Source organism: Lagopus leucura, unplaced genomic scaffold (assembly GCF_019238085.1).
Source record: "Lagopus leucura isolate 7727_CA_CO unplaced genomic scaffold, USGS_WTPT01 Super-Scaffold_100009, whole genome shotgun sequence".
Classification (NCBI taxonomy): Eukaryota; Metazoa; Chordata; class Aves; order Galliformes; family Phasianidae; genus Lagopus; species Lagopus leucura.
In genome coordinates this window covers 24,469,813-24,488,650 of record NW_024962266.1, presented here as the reverse complement: position 1 = coordinate 24,488,650, position 18,838 = coordinate 24,469,813, and the positions used below count along the sequence as shown (strand labels likewise).

The window sequence follows — 18,838 nt, the reverse complement described above, 5'->3', positions numbered from 1 at the left end:
AGGCCCTTGAACTGACTCACTGTCCTTCAAGGGGAGGCTGAAGGAACTCTGTACAATGTTTCCCCATGTGTGTTGCCAGCTTATATACCACTTTGTATGCATGTCAGACATTGGCACAGGTTGATCCCTTCCAACCCCTATGATTCTGTGATTCAGGTGTTCAATACCAGCTTTTTGGCTGAGCTCTTTGTTTGGAAACGTGCTGGTGGGAACCTTGTTGGGCCTTCAGCTTAACACTGTGGAGCTGTCTGTAAGTTTACATCCATAAAACGAGCTGATGCCCTGTGTATATGCTGATGGCACACTCAACACCTTTCCCTGCACACAGCTGGCTCTCTGCAGACACCATCCCGAAGGGCAGCCCTGGAGAGCAGGTGGGGAGCAGCTTGGGGTGCAGTGGCTCCCCCTGATCAGAGCAGTCTGAAATTTGGTAATTGGGCTGGAACTATTTTTGTTTTTTGCAGAGGTGAACACTATATATAATCACCCTGCAAGCTTGCACGGTGACTTTGTAGCATGCATGGGGTGTTTTGCTGCTGTCCAGCTTGCTTTTTATTGGCAGCTGAGAGTGTGACACTTATCTCCAGAAAATGTGATTTGAATTGATTAAAGAGATGCCTGCCATTGGCCAGAGCAGCCAGAGCCAAACTTTCTGCAGAAATGGTTATGGTGGTGCCCCAGGAGTGGGGCTGTGTGGGGCTCCGTTCTGGGTGCGTTGCCATGTGTCTGTGTGTCCTGCGCCTGGAAGCGGAGAGCGAGGCGGATGTTTTGGTGAGATTAATAAGACCTAAATAAAACTCCTGTCAGGCAGTTTCTGTGATATACTTCGTACCTTTGTGTAATCAAAGCCCAAGCAAATGAGAGGTTTTGTTCTTGTTACCAGCCCTGCTTGTTTCCGAAATGCTTGGAAGAGTGACAGGCGGGGAAGCACGGCTCTCTGCAGGCAGCATCTCTCTGGGTGTTGGGCTGGAGGAAGGCAAAGGGAAACAAAGCAGAAAGGGAGGGATGCAGGACCTGGGATGACTTGCCTAGAAGAGTGTGGATGAGTGCAGTGAGGCAGGGTGTGGAGCCGCGTGGTGAAAAAGCAGGGGTTTAGAGTGATGGTGGTTCTGACCACACTTCTGCACCAGCCTCACTGACAGCTACCAACTTGGGCAGCCTGGGGACTGTGAAGGCTTCCCACCGCTGCTGAGCTGGGCTGGATTTGCTCTGGAGGCTGACCTGGAGGTGAAAGTCTCAGTATCCCATTACCAATCCCACGAGCTACCCAGTCACCCATCCTAATACGCTCTAATACACTTGGGAGCCACATCACAATAGTGTTAGCAGAAGAAAACAGCATATAGTGCACCTTCTTTTGTAAGCCCTCTGTCGCATCTAAAATAAATTTGCATCTAAATTGACAGGCTGTTTTTAATGTCTTCTGGCTATATAACGCTTAAAGGCCCAGGCTTCCTTTGTAGGTGAGTGGGGAGCACGGGCCCTATTTGCACAGGGGAACAACGAGTGTTGGTGTTGTCCTGGATCTGCAACGGGTCTGAGTGCAGGGAGAGATGGGGAAACTTACTTGTTCCTTTTTATGGGGTTTTTATGGACGTATCTTTGAGTTCTTCATGGCTGCAGCTGGAAAGGGCTCTGTTACTGCATCAGAGCGTGAGAGCTGGGGCTGGTGCCTGCCTCAGGGCTGCGAGCCGAGTGTGTGGGGAAGGGCTGCCCAGAGCGGAGCTGAGGCAGCTCTCCTTCATCATCCATTATTTATCTGGTTCCCTGCAAAACAAAGTCATTGGCTTGCGCTGATTCTGACGCTGGTGCACGTTTTACAAAGGAGGTGATTTTGTTCCCGCTTTAAAGTACTCTGATGAAAAGGCACCTTCTTCTGTGTTCTTTTGTGGTCCATCTCCCTGCGAGTGAGGCAAATCTGCAGGGTTTTAGGGTGGCTGGTTGTGTTTTTAAGCACTCTGAATGGTGGGTCTGTGCTGTCCCTGGCTTGGTGCCTGCGAGCTTTCCAGGCCCAGGTGAGGGTGGCTGCCATGGATGGAATGAAGGTATCCCAAGCGTCTGACTCTCCTCGTAGCACAGAGCTGCAGCTTTTATGAAGGAAAGGTTTGCATGAAAGGGACTTCGCTCCGTTCCTCCCCATGTGCACAGCTGAAGGCAGCTTTGTGCATGTACAAATAAATACGGACTTTGGGTCTGGCTTGTGCTGGGTGGACAGGTCTGCTTCTGCAGGGCTGCTGGGTGCAAGAGGGCACGGAGAGCAGCTCATCATAGAGTCACACAATGTCCTGAATTGGAAGGAGCAGCTCCTGGCTCCACGTGGGACCACCTGAACCCTGTGGCTGAGAGCGTTGTCCCAGCACTCCCTGAGCTCCCCTGATGCAGCTCCGTGCCGTTCCCTCAGGCTTGTCACCATCCCCAGAGAGTAGAGCTCTGCTCCCATTGAGGAGCTGTGGCTGCCATGAGGGCTCCTCTCAGCCCCCTCTGTTATGGTCCTGCTGCTCCCCAAGGCCCCATTGGCCCTTCTGGCTGTCAGGACACACTGCTGAGCAGAACCCCACGCAGTGCTGCTCCTTGCGGTCTGTGAGGCTCTGTGCTGGAAAGGGGCCGGGAAGTTCTGCACTGAGCATTGCGCACGGAGGGCGAGGGAGGAGACGGCGAGTCGGAGCCGTGTTTGTCAGGATGGAAATAACTGTCAGCCCCATTCAATCTGTCGCCTTGTTCCCAGGGGACAATTGCAAAACAGGATTACTGGTACTTAAAAATTCATAGAAAACGTTTCTTATCACAATGTCATAATTGTTATGACTCAGAAGAGTAGAATTGCCATTTTCCTGTGCCTTTTTTCCCCCTCACTTTTGTTGCATACAGAGTCCCTAGCTGCAGCTGCAGAATCATAAAAACAGGGCAGTGCTTTATTTTATGCTAACTGCTGCATTTGACTTGAAAATTATGTCCCACTGGGTCTTGTGGTCAGCACATTACAGTGTGATTGATGGCTGTCAGAGTGGCAGTCTCTGGCAGATTGCGATGGGTGGAGGAGAACAGATGCCCGCTGACTTCAGGGGCTTAGCGGAGCCCGGGACTGAAGCACACGTTGGAAAACAAAAGCAGATGGGAGGGCTCTGGTTAAGGCTGACTATTCTTCTCCGGCTGCGTGTCAAGGAGGGAAGCTTGCCAGGCGGCTGTGTCACTTCTGCTTGTTCCTCCACAGCGAGCTCTGCAGCCCCAGGAAGACACGGGTGAGCCCTGCTTGACCCGAGGACTGAGGCGGACGGACGCGCGCTCGGCCATCCGGAAGGCGGTCGCTTTATGGAAGCCATTAATGCAGATATTGAAAGGGCAACCTTTTCCCCCATCCCTCCGAAAAGAACAGCTTGCCTTCATTGAGTTCATGCTCCTTCCGATGGTCTCCGTTAACCCTTAGCCCTACTGATGCCTGCGAGGCGAGACCTGGGCAGGCTCCCGTGGCTCTGCGGCAGGCAGGAGGGATGGATGCTGGCAGCAGGAGGCTGCACATCCCACGGTGGCTCGGTCGCCTTGCTCATGTTCATGTTGTTATTGCTGTTCTTTGCTCGATCCACGGGCGGCAGGTCAAGGCTGGTAGGGAGGATAGGGGCATCCAGGGCATCTTGTGCTCTGTATCATGTTTGATTTTTTCCAGCTTAATTTGAGCTGCGCTAGTGCAAAGAAAGTGGAAGCTGAAGAGCGAGCTGTTTGTGTAAAAGCGTTTTTAGGCTAAAGCACTTCAAAGATGCTATCCTGCAGTCTTTAACCTAGTCCCTATTCCATCTTTCCTGCCATTCCTACAAAGGAGTTGGAAAAGACCTTGTGCTGCCCAGGCTTTCTCCATGTCTCGCTCCTCTTGCATCTGTGTTCCCTTCCGTTCCCTCGGGCCCAGACAAACTTGGGCAGGCTGCTGCTCTGTCCCATGTCTGCTCTTGCTGGGGACTGCAGGGTTAATGGAGAAATTAAGTTTCACTGATGTTTTCAAATTAATTGAATCATCAGCATGGGTAACAGGAAACAGTGGTATCATAATGTATTTGATATGGGTCTTTAAGTCAGCCTTTGCTGCAAAATCTGGAGTGCTAGATCTTGGTGTAAGTGATTGCTAGCTGATATATTGCAGTTATGTCCACAGTACAAAGGCTCTTGCTACGTCTTAAAACGTTCATGTCATAAAGTTGAGTTGGTTTATGGTACGGTCATTTTCTGTGTATGCTTCCCACAGCGCTGCTAGATGACGCTTGTGACAAGCCCCAGCCACCAGTGCTGGCGGTCCCCTTGGGCTCGGCAGCTAGCAGGAGGATGCTCCCAGGTCCTAAGTAGATTCGTGGATCTGTTTCCAGGGGTTTCTGAGCTTTCTTCTCTTCCCTGGCTGCGAGCCTTGCTCCAGCCTTGCAGAGTGGCTTTGCCTTCCGTAGATCTCCGCTTGCCAGTGGCCTCCCCATCCGTGATATTCCCCTGCCCTGTACCAGGCTCTTCTGTGCTGGGCTGAACTGGTGAGACCAATTTGGCCTGATTTCAGGTAATCCATCTTAAAAACAGCTCTTGGGAAACATCCTCACTGGGCAGATTTACAGGCATTCTGTAGATGCTAGTTCTGAGGTGCTAAATCACTGTGGCTTTGCCTGCCTGAGGCAGAGCATCTCTGGCCCTGGAGTTGCTCTGTGTGCACCATCCATCCCTACAGCCAGGCTTCTCCCAAAGGGGCAGTGGCACCACGAGCCATCTCCTGCAGGGGCTGTGGGTGCAAAGAGGTGACACTGCCCAGCGTCTCGGGCTTTAGTTAGTGGTGGCTTTGCCTTGCTCAGGGCTGCAGGACTGTGATGGCTTTGGCTCCCTGGCGACAGTGGCACGCCTACAGATTCCTGCCTATCTACATAGGGTTAATGGAGCTGATTTTAGTAGAAAAGGGGGAAAAAACCCTTGTGGTTCCCAGTTTGTGAAGCAGCTTCCGGGTTTTTACCCAGACCAGGTTTCTTCTAGCTATCCTACTAACCTGATATTTCCCTCAATGGCTCTTTACTCCAGAGAGCACAGTTCTATAAATTACCCTCAGTGCATCTGGACAGTGTACGGCTGTGCCTGCAGCATGGCATTTCAAGGCAAAAATCTCAAAGCTACTTAACCAACTGAAACCTATTAGAAGCTGTCTCAATATGAATATTGGTCTTTGCATTTAACTCTGTTTTGTCCTGTCTTTCCAAAATACAAAACTTATGAGCACAAGAGACGTGTTCTTGAACTTAGTTAGAGTTGACTTCTCTGGTCTGATGACAGGAAATGTCTGTGTGTTGCTGCAAATCTGGGAATGGGGGGAATTTTGTGGGGAGGGGACAGGAGATGCACAGTGTTTGGGGCTCCCATAGGTGAGTGTTGAAGAATTCATTGTGTGTGATGTTCTGGACTTTGTGTTGAAGATCGAGGAGCGATAGCTTTCTAAGAGCAGTGCGTGGTGAAGGAGAAACTAAACTTGCTTATTATTTCTGCTCGTTATGTCTCTAATTACGTGCGACGTGCCATATGTTCTCCATAGGGAGAGTGCTGCAGGTGGGGCGAGAGCAGGGGGACATGCAGTGGTGGATACTGTGTGGAGGGGCCTGAAGCTGCTTCTGCTCTTTGAGCCAAAATACTTGTCTATCTGAGAATAGGTTTGAGTAGTGCTGCTCCCCTCACTGTTTGCATCTCCCAGTTATTAAGGAATCTGAATAAGGCATTACCATTTGGTGCCGAACATCACAGCTGCCCGACAGACTGGTGAGCACAGCTCCATTGCTGCAGTCCCTACACCAAACCGTTGTACTCTACCATGGTTCATCTGCTGGCATTTTCTCCAGCTCCGGCAGGCTTTTTTCTGCCACTCTCCTCCCTTTTGCCACCAGTAGGTTTGTGCTGGGTCCAGCCAAGCAGCTCGCATGTCTGTGATGGCTCTGTGCTTCCTTGCAGGAAAAGCAGTCCCTCTCCAGCAAGGGCTGGCTGCTTGGAGCAGGAGTTTGAAACTAAGCTGTAACACAGTAAAGAAATATTTATTGGCAAGTCCTGAACTTAATTTGAACAGGGCTCTGCTGTTTAAACAATTGTTTGAGCCATAAACCAGAAGCCCTTAATTATGGCTAATTATTTTCTGCGGTGAATCTATATACGAGCTCATCAGCGTGAGGCCTCCTCTGCAATGAACTGGCTGCGTGTTCAGGCATCGTTCAGCCCCACCGTCCCCAAAATACCATGCAGCACAGCAATGGTGCTGCTGCCCGTCCTGCCGTGGCTCCATGCCCATCTCTCCAGCTCTAACAGGCCCTTCCATCTCTTCTGCCAGCAGAGTCGTGTGCCAAAAAGTCATTCCCCCAAAGGGGAGAGCATCGTGCGGGTTTTCCTTTGCTGGCGCGGTACCCGCCGTGTGCTCAGGATGCTGGAGGAGCAGTTGCTCTCCTCCAAAATCCAGTAGCGCCGGGCTGCCGACATCACACAAGGTCTTAATTGCTTGGCTTGTTTCTTTAGGAACTGTGAGTGCTATTTCAGCCAGTTGCTAGGAATTTCTGTAAAAGCCGGGAGCGCGGGCGGTGGTAACGCAACCGCGAGGCGAGAGCGAGACCGGAGCAGTTCGGGACATGGACTTTAAACTCTCCGGCTTTTCGGTTTTGTTTAAAAGCCAGCTAGGTAAATATTTGTGCAGCGGTTACCACGGGGCGAGGTGGGCCGGGGGACGCCGTGCCGTGGCCCTGCCGACGGGGCGGGAAGGGAAGGGACCGCGCTGCTCCCGGTCCCTGCGGTGCCGGCGGCTCCAGCACAGCTGTTGGCGCTGCCGCCTGCGCACGCAGCCCCGGCCTCTTCCCTGTGGCACAGATGGTTTTAACGCTTTCCTCTTCCTATTTCTTTCTTTCTTTCTCCCTCCCTCCCCCCCCCCCCCCCTTTTTTTTTTTTTCTTTCTATAATTAACTCTTGTTTTCAAATGGGAAGACACTTCTTTCCTTTTGGCAGAGCCCCCAGCGTCTCCTCGGCGATGCACTTTTTTCGAGCCATTGCCTATCTATCCTCCGAGTGCGTTCTGTTGTTTCTCCCAGCTCTCCCCATGCCCCCATTCTGCCCTCTCCTTTCTCCCCGCTTTCACCCAGAGGTAAAATCTGCAGCCACTGTAGGCAGAAGAGGCTGGACTCTGAGCAGAGCTGATGGATCTGAGGGCCGTACAAAAGCTGGAGCCTGGGGGAAGACAGAGGCCCTTCCAGGCCACGGGAGCCTTTAGAAAGCTCCTGGCTCTTTGTGCAGCTTGGCAGGGGGCTGTATGCACAAAAGCCCCTCAGCCCTGATGTCACTTCCTTGCTGGGGCTGGCAGAAGTTTTCCCAGGACGGTGATTCAGAGGGACAGCACTTCTTTATGGCAATCAGGCAGTGTGTTAAAATGGGGGAAAAAACCCAAGCAGGGACCTTCCATGAGCAGCTCGTGGCCATCAGATCTCCATCCTCACCAAATTGCCGCTCATTTGTGGGCACAGCTCCCATCACCATCACTAACCCATCCATCATCCTCACCCCTTGGAGCTGCCAGGCTCACCCCAGTCCCTCATCCCTATTAATCTGGTGGACCCTGTGCCCACCCATTCTGCAGCAGGATTTTCTTAACTCTATGTTAAACCTTACAGTGATACCCAGCACTCTTGTGTCGTTTCTCCCACTCGACTGCCTGAAAGCCAGCAGTGCATTTTTTCTTATGCTCCCAAGACTTTACATTTTCCTGCCTCGCGTAATAGTTTATGGTTGGGTCAAGGGGCAGGGGTTTGCACGCTGGTTTTATAGGGTACTTCCTCCGATGCCTGCTTCAGAAAGCTCCCAGTTCATAAATGCAGAGTTTGTATTAACCACCTTTGGATGGAGAGAGTTGCTCTTAGAAGTGCAATAATTACATTTTGTAAGCTGTAAGAGAAACACAGCTTGGAGTTTCAATCCGCCAAAGTGTTCAGTGAGCAGTCAGAAATAGAGTGACTGATGAACAAAAGGCACTTCTATCAGAGCCCCTTGCAGGCAGCTTTGGAGGTGCCCAGTCCCCATTGGGTATGCTGGGCTGGGAGCTCAGCTGACATGTAACACCAGCAAGCTGTCCTTGGCTAAGAGCAGCTAGGAAAGACCGTAGTTATTTGTCCTCAGTATCCTTGTGTGTTTTTGGTACACAGACGAGGATGTACTGCCTTTCCCTTCATACATTTATATGCTGAATTCTACCTCTGTCCTAGGGCTGCACACCTTGTATCCTCTTGCAGAGCATGCCTAACATAGTTACAGACACTCTGCAAATGAACTGCTTTTGCTTCACCTGAGAAATCCCTCCGTGCTGGTGCTGGGGAGCTGACCGGCCTCCAGGCTCCATTAGCCTCTGGCTCCACTGGGTGTGAAGAAAGCCACCCGTGAGCGCACGCCGTGCTGAATTACACGGCAGCTTACGTCAGATTTACTCCTCCTGTCCAGCTCTTGAGCTGCTCTATTAATTTTCAAACGCCTCAAGCAATTACTGGACCTGGGAAACAGTATTTTTTGGGGCAGCCCCTACGAATAACTGTAATAAACAAACTCTGCTGCTAACAATGGGGGAGAAAACAGAAATGGGCAGTTATGCTCGTCTTCGTTTGAAGATGATTTTTTTTTTTTTGGTGAGCTTCCCCTTGAAAACGTGGGGGTGTACCCTGCTGGGGTCCTGCTGCAGGGGAGCATCTTGGGGTGGAGCGTGCTGGAGGAGCGGGATGGGTGCACAGCCCAAGTGCAGCTTTGGGGTGCTCTGAGATGCTGCTGGTGGGGGCTGGAGGGGACCCCTGAGGACTGCGGAGTTCAGCCCTTGGCTCTGCACAGCATCACTGCTGAGCTGCCGGCTTTTTGTCTTAGTGAAGCGGGCATCTTGTCGGGGACGGGCAGATGGCGTTCACCTGCTCGGGACCGACTCTCTTGCCCTTGCCTTTGGTGTTGGGGAATAATAACAGCCAGCTGCTAGCAGTAAAATAGGCTTAAGCAAATGTGATATTTTGGCATTCAAATGCACGACAAGAATGGGAGAATGTCCATAGTATTTGCATTAATTTCCCCTTTCCCTGTGGCAGGAGATAATACACAAAGTCGGGTTGGCACGCGGGGCCGTCCTGCTTTGTGATGGGGGAGCATCCCGCCTCCCAGCCATGGAAGTGGCTGGCTTTGGTGGAGATGACGCTGTTTCCTGCTAAACCACACAAAAAAAGCCACACCTCCAGGAGTCCTGCAAGGGGGTTTGGGTGAGGGTTAGGTGCCCTTCCAACCCAATCTATCGTGTATCGCTTGGCGTTCAGCTAAAGCTGCATTGCTGTGACTGGGCTTCATGGGTAAGATCAGCCAGTTGGAATGCAAAGTGCCAAAAGTAGGAAGAAATTGAAAATATTTCCAATATGTACCACCCTCCCTTCATGTGGCAGTCGCTCCTGTGTGCTGGATGCCCTGGAGGCACGTTGTGCTGTGCTGTCTAGCCTAGAGATTGGCAGCGTCCCCACTGGTTGTTGGTACATCCTTGGGACAAGGCAAAGCTCTGCTCTTAAGTGCACCTGGTGCAGTGGTGTGGCATTTTCCTAAAGCCGTGGATTATCTGCCTTTTTCTCTTTTTCAATTAAATAACCAATTGAAATCTCGCCTTGCTCAAAACCCTTTCCAAAATTTACTTGGCAATTTCAAACTATAACAAGGCAGAAAAAAAAAACAGAAGCAGCGATTTGTATAGGCGCTGTGAAACAGAAGCCTATCTGCCAAAGCCAACAGCCTCCTGGTTGAAAGCAAAATTAAAGCTGCGTGGCATGCTTTCAGTTTATTAGTGTTTACATAGCGTCAGAGCTGCGTGGCACTCACAAACAAGATCTGGTCCCGGTGTTGATGGGCTTAGAGCTGAAACATGTCTTTGAAGGAACCTGCCCCCAAATCCTTCTCTTTCTCCCCAAATTCTGGCATGGCTCTCCCATGGCCTGGGAGCAGCTGGGGATGGTTTTCCTTGAAATTTTCCCTTAATTCTGGTTTTACGAAGGCTGGTGAATAGGAGAACTCAATGTGGGGAGCGCTGTGGCCAATGTGACTCAATGTGGCCATCTGGTATAAGACACACAACTTCGGTGCAAACTCCAGTGCGTCGCTGCCAGCACTTTTTCCCTTCCCTGCAAATCCAGGGGAAGAAAGCTTGTGTTTGGTGTGGGAGAAAAATACAGATTGCTTCCCCCTGCAGCAGCGTGGCCACCAGAGGAGCCGAGCACCCCGTGCTGATGGATGGGCGGTAGATTAATAGTCCAAAGCGATTGCATTATCTAATGAAAAATTTATATAATTATTTTATATAACTTTTTTGGCAGGAGGACCCTCAAATGGATAGTATCGATTGCTGGAAAAGAGCTTGGCACGTCTGTTGCTGGACTTATTAGAGGAGAATAGCTAGTAATTAATACCTGCGTATTTACAGCAGCTAATTAGGGGTGTCCAGTCCGGCTGTGGGGAAGTGGGGAGGATCCGTGAGCCCGCACCAAGGCCAAGAGCCTGCTGCTGAACTTCCCCCAAGTTCCCCTTCGTCACCTTTCTGTACTCACACCAAACCAAGGCTGGCTGCGTTCAGCCTCCTGCACCTCCTGCTTTTATCCCTTTCCTCTCCTCCCCCCCCCACCCCCCCCTTTTTTTTTTTTTTACCCTTCTCCCCTTTAATTCGGTTGCTGTGAAATTTTGCAGCCCTGCCAAGTTATTTCCTTGGGATATATTTAGATAAAGCAAGATCAGCAGAGAGTGATGTGTGTTTGCGTAAGGATGTTTGTAAATGTTAGCAGTAACACTGTCAGGATTGCGGAGCAGATGTCCGCGAGATGCTACCAAGATCCTTATTTACAAACTTGTAAATGACTGAAGGGGTTTCCTTCCCGGGGATAAGGGGGCCGCCTACTTAAGAGATTAAAATCCTATTGTTTTGTGGCTGGAGCTGCTCTGTTGGAGCTGCTGTCTCAGATTATCCTTTACAAGGGGGGAAAAAAAACTGTATAAGCTTGAAACAGCATTGAATGCTTTGCTGGGTGGTTTTTTTTTTTTGTTGTTGTTGTTGGTTTGTTTTTTTTCTGGTCTTTTATAAAGCGTTGCCTTCAGATGTGAAGATACGGGGTAGGGTTTTCTTTCTCTTTTTTGAGGAGTGAGAACAGCAGTCGCCCCATGCGCTCCCCTGACTGCTCTCCTTCCCTGTGCTCTCAGGCGATGCATTTCAAGGCATCACAACAAGCTCACCGGGTGCATCTAAGCCAGATGTGGCCTCGCCACTGGTCAGCCCTGGCAGCACGTGGCAGAGTGCGCTGTGCTGGGAGATGCAGGAAGGGAAAGTTGTGAAAATCACGTAAGCACCGATTTTGCTGTCGCTCACAGCTTAGTTTGGAAGCATTCCTCCAAGGAAGCAGCAACCTGTTACAGATCTGTACTTACAAGGGGGCAGCCCTATGCAGGACGTGGTAAAACAGCATTGCTGCGTAAATGCAGAGAGCTGGCGCCCATGGAGCCGGTGCCTCCCATCCCTGTGGGGACATCTGTGTGCTGCATTGTGTTTGTAAAGCATCTCTGGCTGGGAACGTGGGAGGATGCCCAGGTGCCCCCACGTCCAGCAGTATCCTCCTGGCCTCCCCGCCGTGCTTCTGCTTTTGGTTTTGCATCGATGCAGCTCAGATGCTTGCAGCCACGCCAAGGTGGGGCCATGCAGAACAGCCACCCCCGTGGCACAGGCGTTGTGCTGCCGTCCCCCGGCGTTAATCAGGTTACAGTGAGGTGTGGGAGTGTCCTGTTATTAAATTTAAAACCTCACCATGTGAGATGAAGGCAGCTTTAATGAGATGAAAAGGCTTAACTAGAGTCCAATTTAATTCAGTAGTACCTGTTTACACGACCTGCTTAAGTCCTGACCTGCACACTAGTTTATTTCCTCCATGCCAAATAATAAATAGCAGATGGGTAGGTACCAGCTCGCAGCTCTGTGCTCACCACCTCTGCGTGCACCAGAGGCTGTGCTCATGCCAGGGCTTACAGAGGGCACACTGAGAACATGCCAGTGGAGCGTCTGCAAATGTGAGTTGCTCCTGTATCCTAAGTTCTTGGCCACTGCTGCAAACCTTGCCTTGCAGATCCTGCTCTGCTGTGCTCCCAGCCCAGGTCTGAGCAGCCCCACAGCCGTCAGCCTGGGTGGTGCCGCAGGGAGGATGCTGATCGCAGGTTGAATCTGCCGGGGGGGGCAGGAAACCGCCGCAGCCGGCGGGCGCCGGGAGGGGCTCACATAGCACCCGCTCCTGCCAAGCCCTCGAGCCCAGCACGGAGCTCAGCTCCACGTTCAGGAACATAAATGAAACCCCGGTCCTCGTCCCGGCAGGACGCGTCCCCGGCATCCCTGTTCTGGCGTGGAAGAGTGGAGCTGGGCCAGCAAGGGGCAGCGGGTCGCTGGGTGTCCCCACACTGCAGTGACGCTGGAGTGGCATGAAGCAGCTCGGGGCACTGGGGTGGGAGAGTGAGGGTACGCGGCGTGGCTGTGCCACCTCCCTGCCCTTCCGCTATTAAACGCAATTAATAGAGTTGAATAACCTGGCTTCTTCCAAAGGATTAGGTTAAGAAAATAAGACTGTTTTAATAGCCCTTTTACATCCCAGATAGATTTTAGCTGAAAAAACTAACCAAGATTTAAAGCCTCCTGCCCCTAGGCTTCGTATTGCTGCATTAACGCACATGAATTTCATGCGCTGCCTGCGATTACGCTCCGCTTTCGGAAGAGCCGTTTCCTGCCTTCACTTCCCACATGGCTGCACAAGATGTACGCGCTGTCCGGCCGGAGCCGTCCTCCCGGCATCCCACTGCACCTCGCACTGCCTGCGGGTGGGAGGCACCATGGCAGGGCACCCAGTGTGCTGCCAGCAGTGGTGGCCGTCACCTCCCCGTCGCCGCTGTGTCCCCAGGGTGGGGAGATCTGGCAGCGCATCCCGGCAGAGGTGCTGCTGGCTTTGGCTGCGCAGCGCATCGCTCTTTTTCTCTGCTTCTTCCCCCTGTAGCCCGATGTTGGTGGGCTGCCGTGAGTGGACTCTTACGGATAATTTAAGTATCCAGCTCCTGGCTGTGTTGTTTTGTCCAATTTCTATTGCCTTCTGACCTACATCATTCTTTATTTGCAAAGCTATACTTGCAGGCAGCAGTAATAAATCAATTAATGACTCTGATGAATCATTTAATGGCTGACAAAATAACACTGCAGTCAACAGCTTGGATCTCTACAGCAGTACCAGAAGATGCTGGTTGACTCAGGGTAGGGAGACGAAACAGAGACTGTTAGCTCAATTAGTGCAATTAGTGCACGATTTAAAGGCTTAGACGGCATCTGCTGGCGTACCGAGTTGCTGTGTTAACCGAGCGCCGAGATTTGGGAGCGAAACGTGGAGATCTAGATTGTCATCACACCAAAAAAGGGGAAAAAATCCGATGTAGGTAGGAAATATGTATATATGTATGCGTGTATCTATAGATGCGTGCCCTAGGAACTGCGTTTTCTTTCCAGCACAGAGCAAATTAACCATCTAATAAAATGTGAATGTGCAGGCATGCTGGCCCCCCTGTGCCGAGGTGAATTAGCTCGATCCCTTTCCAGCCAAATGGCAGCACTAAGCCCAGCCCTGGAGCAGGGATGGGCTTGGACTCTCCCAGGCATTGAATCCATGGTTTGGTTTTGCTCCTCAGGGTCCCATTTCTTGCAGATGTTTGGTTTGGTGGAAGGGAGCAGAGTTCTGCGGGTGAATGGGAGAAGCCTATATGAAAGTTTCTTAGCTAAAGCAGTAAAAGTAATCCAAGAGGGTATGAAGGGATCTTCAGGAATTAGATGCTGAAGGGTTCCGTGAGTTTGTGGTGTATGCCTTTGGGTTTGGGGCATACACCCTTGAATTTGGGCATGCACCTTCGGGCTTGGGGCGAGCACCTTGGATTTGGGGCACGTACCCTTTGGGTTTGGGGTGAGCAGCTTGGGTGTGGGGTGTGCACCCTTGGGCTTGGGGAAAGCAGCGTTGGGTTCAGGCATTTTGTTCCTGGTGCTCCCAATTGCCACCTTTTCCCTCTTCCTGGGCACAGTCCAGGGCTTTTGCAGCACTGCTCCAGCACGACGAAAGGTGCCTCGGTGTTTACCTTAGTGGTGGTGATAGGGAGGGGAATAAAAAGAAATAAAATGTCACTTCGCAGCCTTGTAAATCATTCATCAAGGGCTGACCAATTTGGCTCCCATCCTACAATATGCTCAGGGCACTTGTGGGTTTTTAATTATTGAGCCCTGCCAAGCGCCACATGTGCAAGGCACGTTAAATCCACGTTTACACGGCGAATGCATAGGTGAGATTTCGGGGTGTTTATCGTGGAAAAATATTCTGTGGTTTTGTGGAAAAATGTTCATTTGCTTAAAGATTTTCTTTGGCTGCATCGCCCTCCTCCCCCTGCTCCCTGTTGCAGAGGGAGGAGGAGTGCAGCATACTTCAGTTCATCACAAAGGCATAAAAGCTGTGTTTGTTTTATTAGACCCAGGCACTCTTCGTACCCAAACCAGGCTTCCTGGTGGTTCTGTTGGCCAGGTTCTGGGCCTGCTGTTGCCTTCATTGTGCAGTGCCAACCCTGCACCTCACCGGTGACATCCCCATGGTCCCCTTGCTCCTTGGGATCTGCCTTGCTGCAGGAGATTCCCCAGCAAGAGATTATGGTGTGCTGGAAATCTCTTGAAACCATAAAATATCACCTTGGCAGCTTTATTGCGCCGCTCGCCGCCTTTGGAGAGCAGCGTTTTGCGTGATAGAGGGTTTAATAAAGGAAATTCCAAATGGGCTCGCTGCAGTTGGGGGCTTGGTCTTATATATTTTTGCATTAAGAACATTCATCTGCTTTGCAGAGAAACTGCAATATGTTCATGGCCTTGGATTAAGATTTGGTTTTACTTTTATAGCTGACCCACTTGGGGGGATGGAAGGGGGGAGAAATGGGTTCACTCCCTCTTCTTTCTATTTTTGCTGCCGTCTGAAGTATAAAAAGAGCCTGGAATGGGTAGACTTATTTTTCCTGCCAGGACTTCTTTTTATTAACTGTAAAAACACTCAGATCTGGCCTTCACTGGTTTTGCAGGAAGGCTGCTTGGGATGCCCTGCTCTCCTCGCCCCGCGGTGGGGTGCAGGATGGGGGGCACAGGCAGGGGTCAGTTCTTACAGACAGGCTCCTTGTTTGGAGAGCCAGCCCATGCTGTTCTGAAGGATGCTCACAGCTCTCAGGTGCAGGGTGGGCACAGCAGAAGCTGGTGCATGTGGTTTTGTCCATCCCACCTGGGTTATGGTGGGCGAATGGAGCTGTCCCCACTGTTGGTGGGACACGGTGTCTGGTGGGGTCACCCTGCCCAAGCTCTGGGTTTAGAATAACATGGAGCAATCCCTGCCCATGGGATTTCCTTGAGGTGCCGTTGGGATGAGCAGAGGAAGGGGTGCTAGCTCTGTTGCATAGCTTTGGGTATGAAGTCCATCGTAAAACCTAGAGGAGGGGCTGGTATAGTGATCGAGCAGACTCAAACCAGTTAACATCACCAAAGCTCATTTATAACCTCCCCAGAAATGGAGGGATTAATTTTCAAAAGGCAAACAGTAGTGTGACTGTCAGGGAAAAGAGTCGAGTTGTTTGTTCTATTCCTTAGGATGATTACTGACCCAGTAGAGACATTTTGCCATCAGCAATTTTTAGGCAAGGTCCATTTCTTCCCCCTTCCCACCCGGGCACAGCCCTGCACCGCGCCGATGTTTCCTCGGCGCCACGGCCACATGCCCCCAGTGCCATGCAGGTGCCCTTTGTTCCATGGCCAGCCCTGCTGCTGGTCCCCCTGCCAGAACACTGCCTTCGTCCATCGGCCTGCGTTGCGGGCGGGAAGTAAATATTAATCCAGTTGCTAAGCAGGGCTGTCTGGGTAACCCGCAGCTGGCCCCTTCCTTTTTTTGTGGCAAAGCCTCTCGTGCCCTCGCTGGGGCTTGCAGCAGGGATGCACAAGCCGCAGGTTGGGTGCGATTTTATAACAAAAACCCCTGGTTGTAGTATTGGGGAGTGTTTTCTTTGTGGTGCAGAATTGAAGCAGCGAGTGGACAGGGGGAGGTGGGCGAAGAGAAGTGATTGAAAAGCCTTGACACAGCTCCTGAACTCCAACTCGAACCCAACGTGTTTGTCCTGGTTTTGTTCCCTGCAGAGCGCAGCTGCCGCCCCGAGTCCCGTGCTTGGAAACATTCCCCCGAACGACGGGATGCCCGGGGGCCCCATCCCACCAGGTTTCTTCCAGGTAGGCTGCTGCTCCTCCCGGCACCCGCGTCCATGGGGCGTCCATGGATGCACGAGCCGCTCGCGCCTTGCCGTCAGCACCGTGCGTTTGTCCCCACGGGGAGCCTCGCAAAGCCCTGTGCTGTAGATGACCTGTTTGTGAATACCCAGTGCCCCGCTCTCCTTCCACATTTACATTCTGGGTTTTGCGTGGCCCTAAGCGAATTTATCTTGCTCGAAGAGGTTACTGTATATTTGCAATTGATGTTTTTCCAAAGCTGCTTGTTTTGTGTTTGAGTTGAGATTGTATTTGTTCTTTGGTCTTAACAGACGTGCGTAATTGAAAACATTCTGGATTTTGATTCCTGAAACTTTTTCCCCCTCTGGTTAACCACTTGATTTTTTCCAAATGCAATCACCGAAAGCATTAACAAATGCTGGCGGGGGCCGTGGCTGCAGGCAGAAGCGGATTCGATCCAAGTGCAAGGCCCCAAATGCCATGGAGGCACCTTGTAAGCCAATACCTAGCAAAGTCCCCAGAGTTCTCTTGTGCATTCCTTCTCCCACGCTGAGCTCAGGTAGAAGACAGGGTAACATATGACTGGATGATGCTAATGGAAGGGTTTCCAACTGGCACTTAGAAGTCAAAGCGTTAAGTGTGGGGCTTTTTTTTTTAATGTCTTTGGAATCTCTTTGTATGTCACGATACGCAGTGGTTCGTAGCACCGTAAGCTCATGGTGCATTTAAGATCTTCCTTCTTGAGGAATAAGCACTTGTCTGTGTAACAAATGGGATAACAGTTGAAAGGGATATTTGTTTTGGCAAGCTGCTTTTTTTATCTGGGTTTGTGATTTGTATATGGGAGAAATTCTTGGGCAGTAGACAGGCAAACTTGATAAAGTGCTTGTGATTTATGGGAGCGGTATCAGCGTGGTATCACAACTTGTGTGCGTGGAGCTGGAGAAGGGGGAAGGAGGGCTGCTGCTTTTTTTAGAGAGATCCCATTTCCTGAACTTGCGTATGACAAAATAAAGAGTATCCGATATTGAGTGCTAACCCTAAAACAGGGTAATCTTGTAGCAGTGCTCTGTGACACGGGATGAAGCGAGCAGAAGAGATGTTATCTCGCAGGTCATAGCTGCTGCCAGCAATTCAAGTGCCAAGTCGCTACTTCCAACAAATGTGTTTCCAAAAGTCCTGATCTCATCCCGTTGCAAAGATGACTGTCCTCTCAAGCTCCCACTTCACACAGATCTGCGAGGGTTACAGAATTGGCAAGAAGTTAGGGCACGGCTTCAAAAGCCTGGGTTGGATTTCACCAAGAGGAGAAGGTGAGGGAGAGGAGCTGTGATGCCCCAGCTCATGCTCGGGTCTTGACATTTTCCCACTGACAGCTTCCGAGGCCTCCCCCCGCTTTCCTTTTTGGCTCTTCATAGTGTTTTGGCACAGAGGGTCTGCTCAAAGTGCAGACAGCCCATCCCAGATCTCCACTTTGGTGCATCTGGACCAGGAGCTGGGCTGCCTTTGCGATGGGGGCTCAAAAGCAGCTCCTCTTTCTAAGGAACTTTGCTGGGGGCTTCCTGAAAACCCTACAGAAATAGCAGCAGACCATGCGTGGAGCTGCTACCCACCCCCAGAGCTTGGGGAAGAGAGGGAGGGAGCGTGGTCGCTGCTCTGGGATTAGGTGCGGAGGAGGTTTGGGTGCCGACGCATATGGATCACATGTGACGTCTCGAGAGACTGCCTTTCCTGAAAGCCTTCCAACATCTGGTTTCTCCTCCCAGCCTTGGAAAAAGAGAGGAGGAGGGGAGAAGAAAAATCCCACCTTTTAACACAGGCAGAACATCACCCCCATGAAAATCCGTCTGATTTATTGCGGGTGCTTGGCTCGTTCCAGCTTCAAGACGTGCTCGAGACGAGCTCTTGCAGAGGTGGGCTGGAGGCTCTGCATCGAGCTGTTTGCAGCTCAGGGTTAATTTCTTATCTCTGGAGGAAATTAAAGCACTGAACTTAAGAGAGTGAAACCAAAAAGGTCACAGGAGATGCAGAGGACTGAAACAGTTACAGTGGTTCTCCCCAACCCTTTACGTGCCAACCTCAGGAGCCAGGTGAGATCTCCATCTGGTCAGCCCATCTCCTGCAAGGGAAAAATGGAGGTTGGAGGGAATGTGAGCATCGGGGAGCATCAGCATCTTGCTCCAGCAGTGCAGAGCTGGCAGTGCAGAGCTTCCTGCACCCTTCTGCACCATACTGCAGGCACCAGGGACTTGGAGGGCTCAGGTTGCCTAAGGACAGCAGGCACAGAATGCTTCTGGAGGTCCTAGTGCAGGGACAGATCGTGTCCTGGCATCGTGGTGGCAACCAGCCAGGAGCTGAGATGGCAGTTGCGGCAAACCAGCCTGTTCCAGTGCTGGCTGCAGAAACCCTGCACTGCTTCCCCAGGGTGCAAGGACCCCTACAGCCCCACGAGTGAAGGTGGCAAAGTGAAAAAACATGAGAGGCAGCTCTCGGGAGCTGATGGCCCAGAAAAACACA

General features: G+C 51.4%; 1 protein-coding gene across 4 annotated transcripts in view; it reads left to right on the top strand.

The window, feature by feature from the left end:
- Window positions 1–18,838, top strand: part of SSBP3 (single stranded DNA binding protein 3) — a 49,783-nt gene that overhangs the window by 16,775 nt on the left and 14,170 nt on the right. For 2 of the 4 annotated variants that reach the window (XM_042873093.1, XM_042873092.1), the window contains exon 5: window positions 16,235–16,324. The exons of the other annotated variants lie outside the window; for them this stretch is intronic. In XM_042873093.1, the coding sequence (XP_042729027.1) occupies window positions 16,235–16,324 (90 nt within the window). The remainder of the gene's footprint in view (window positions 1–16,234; window positions 16,325–18,838) is intronic. 4 annotated transcript variants of the gene reach the window in all.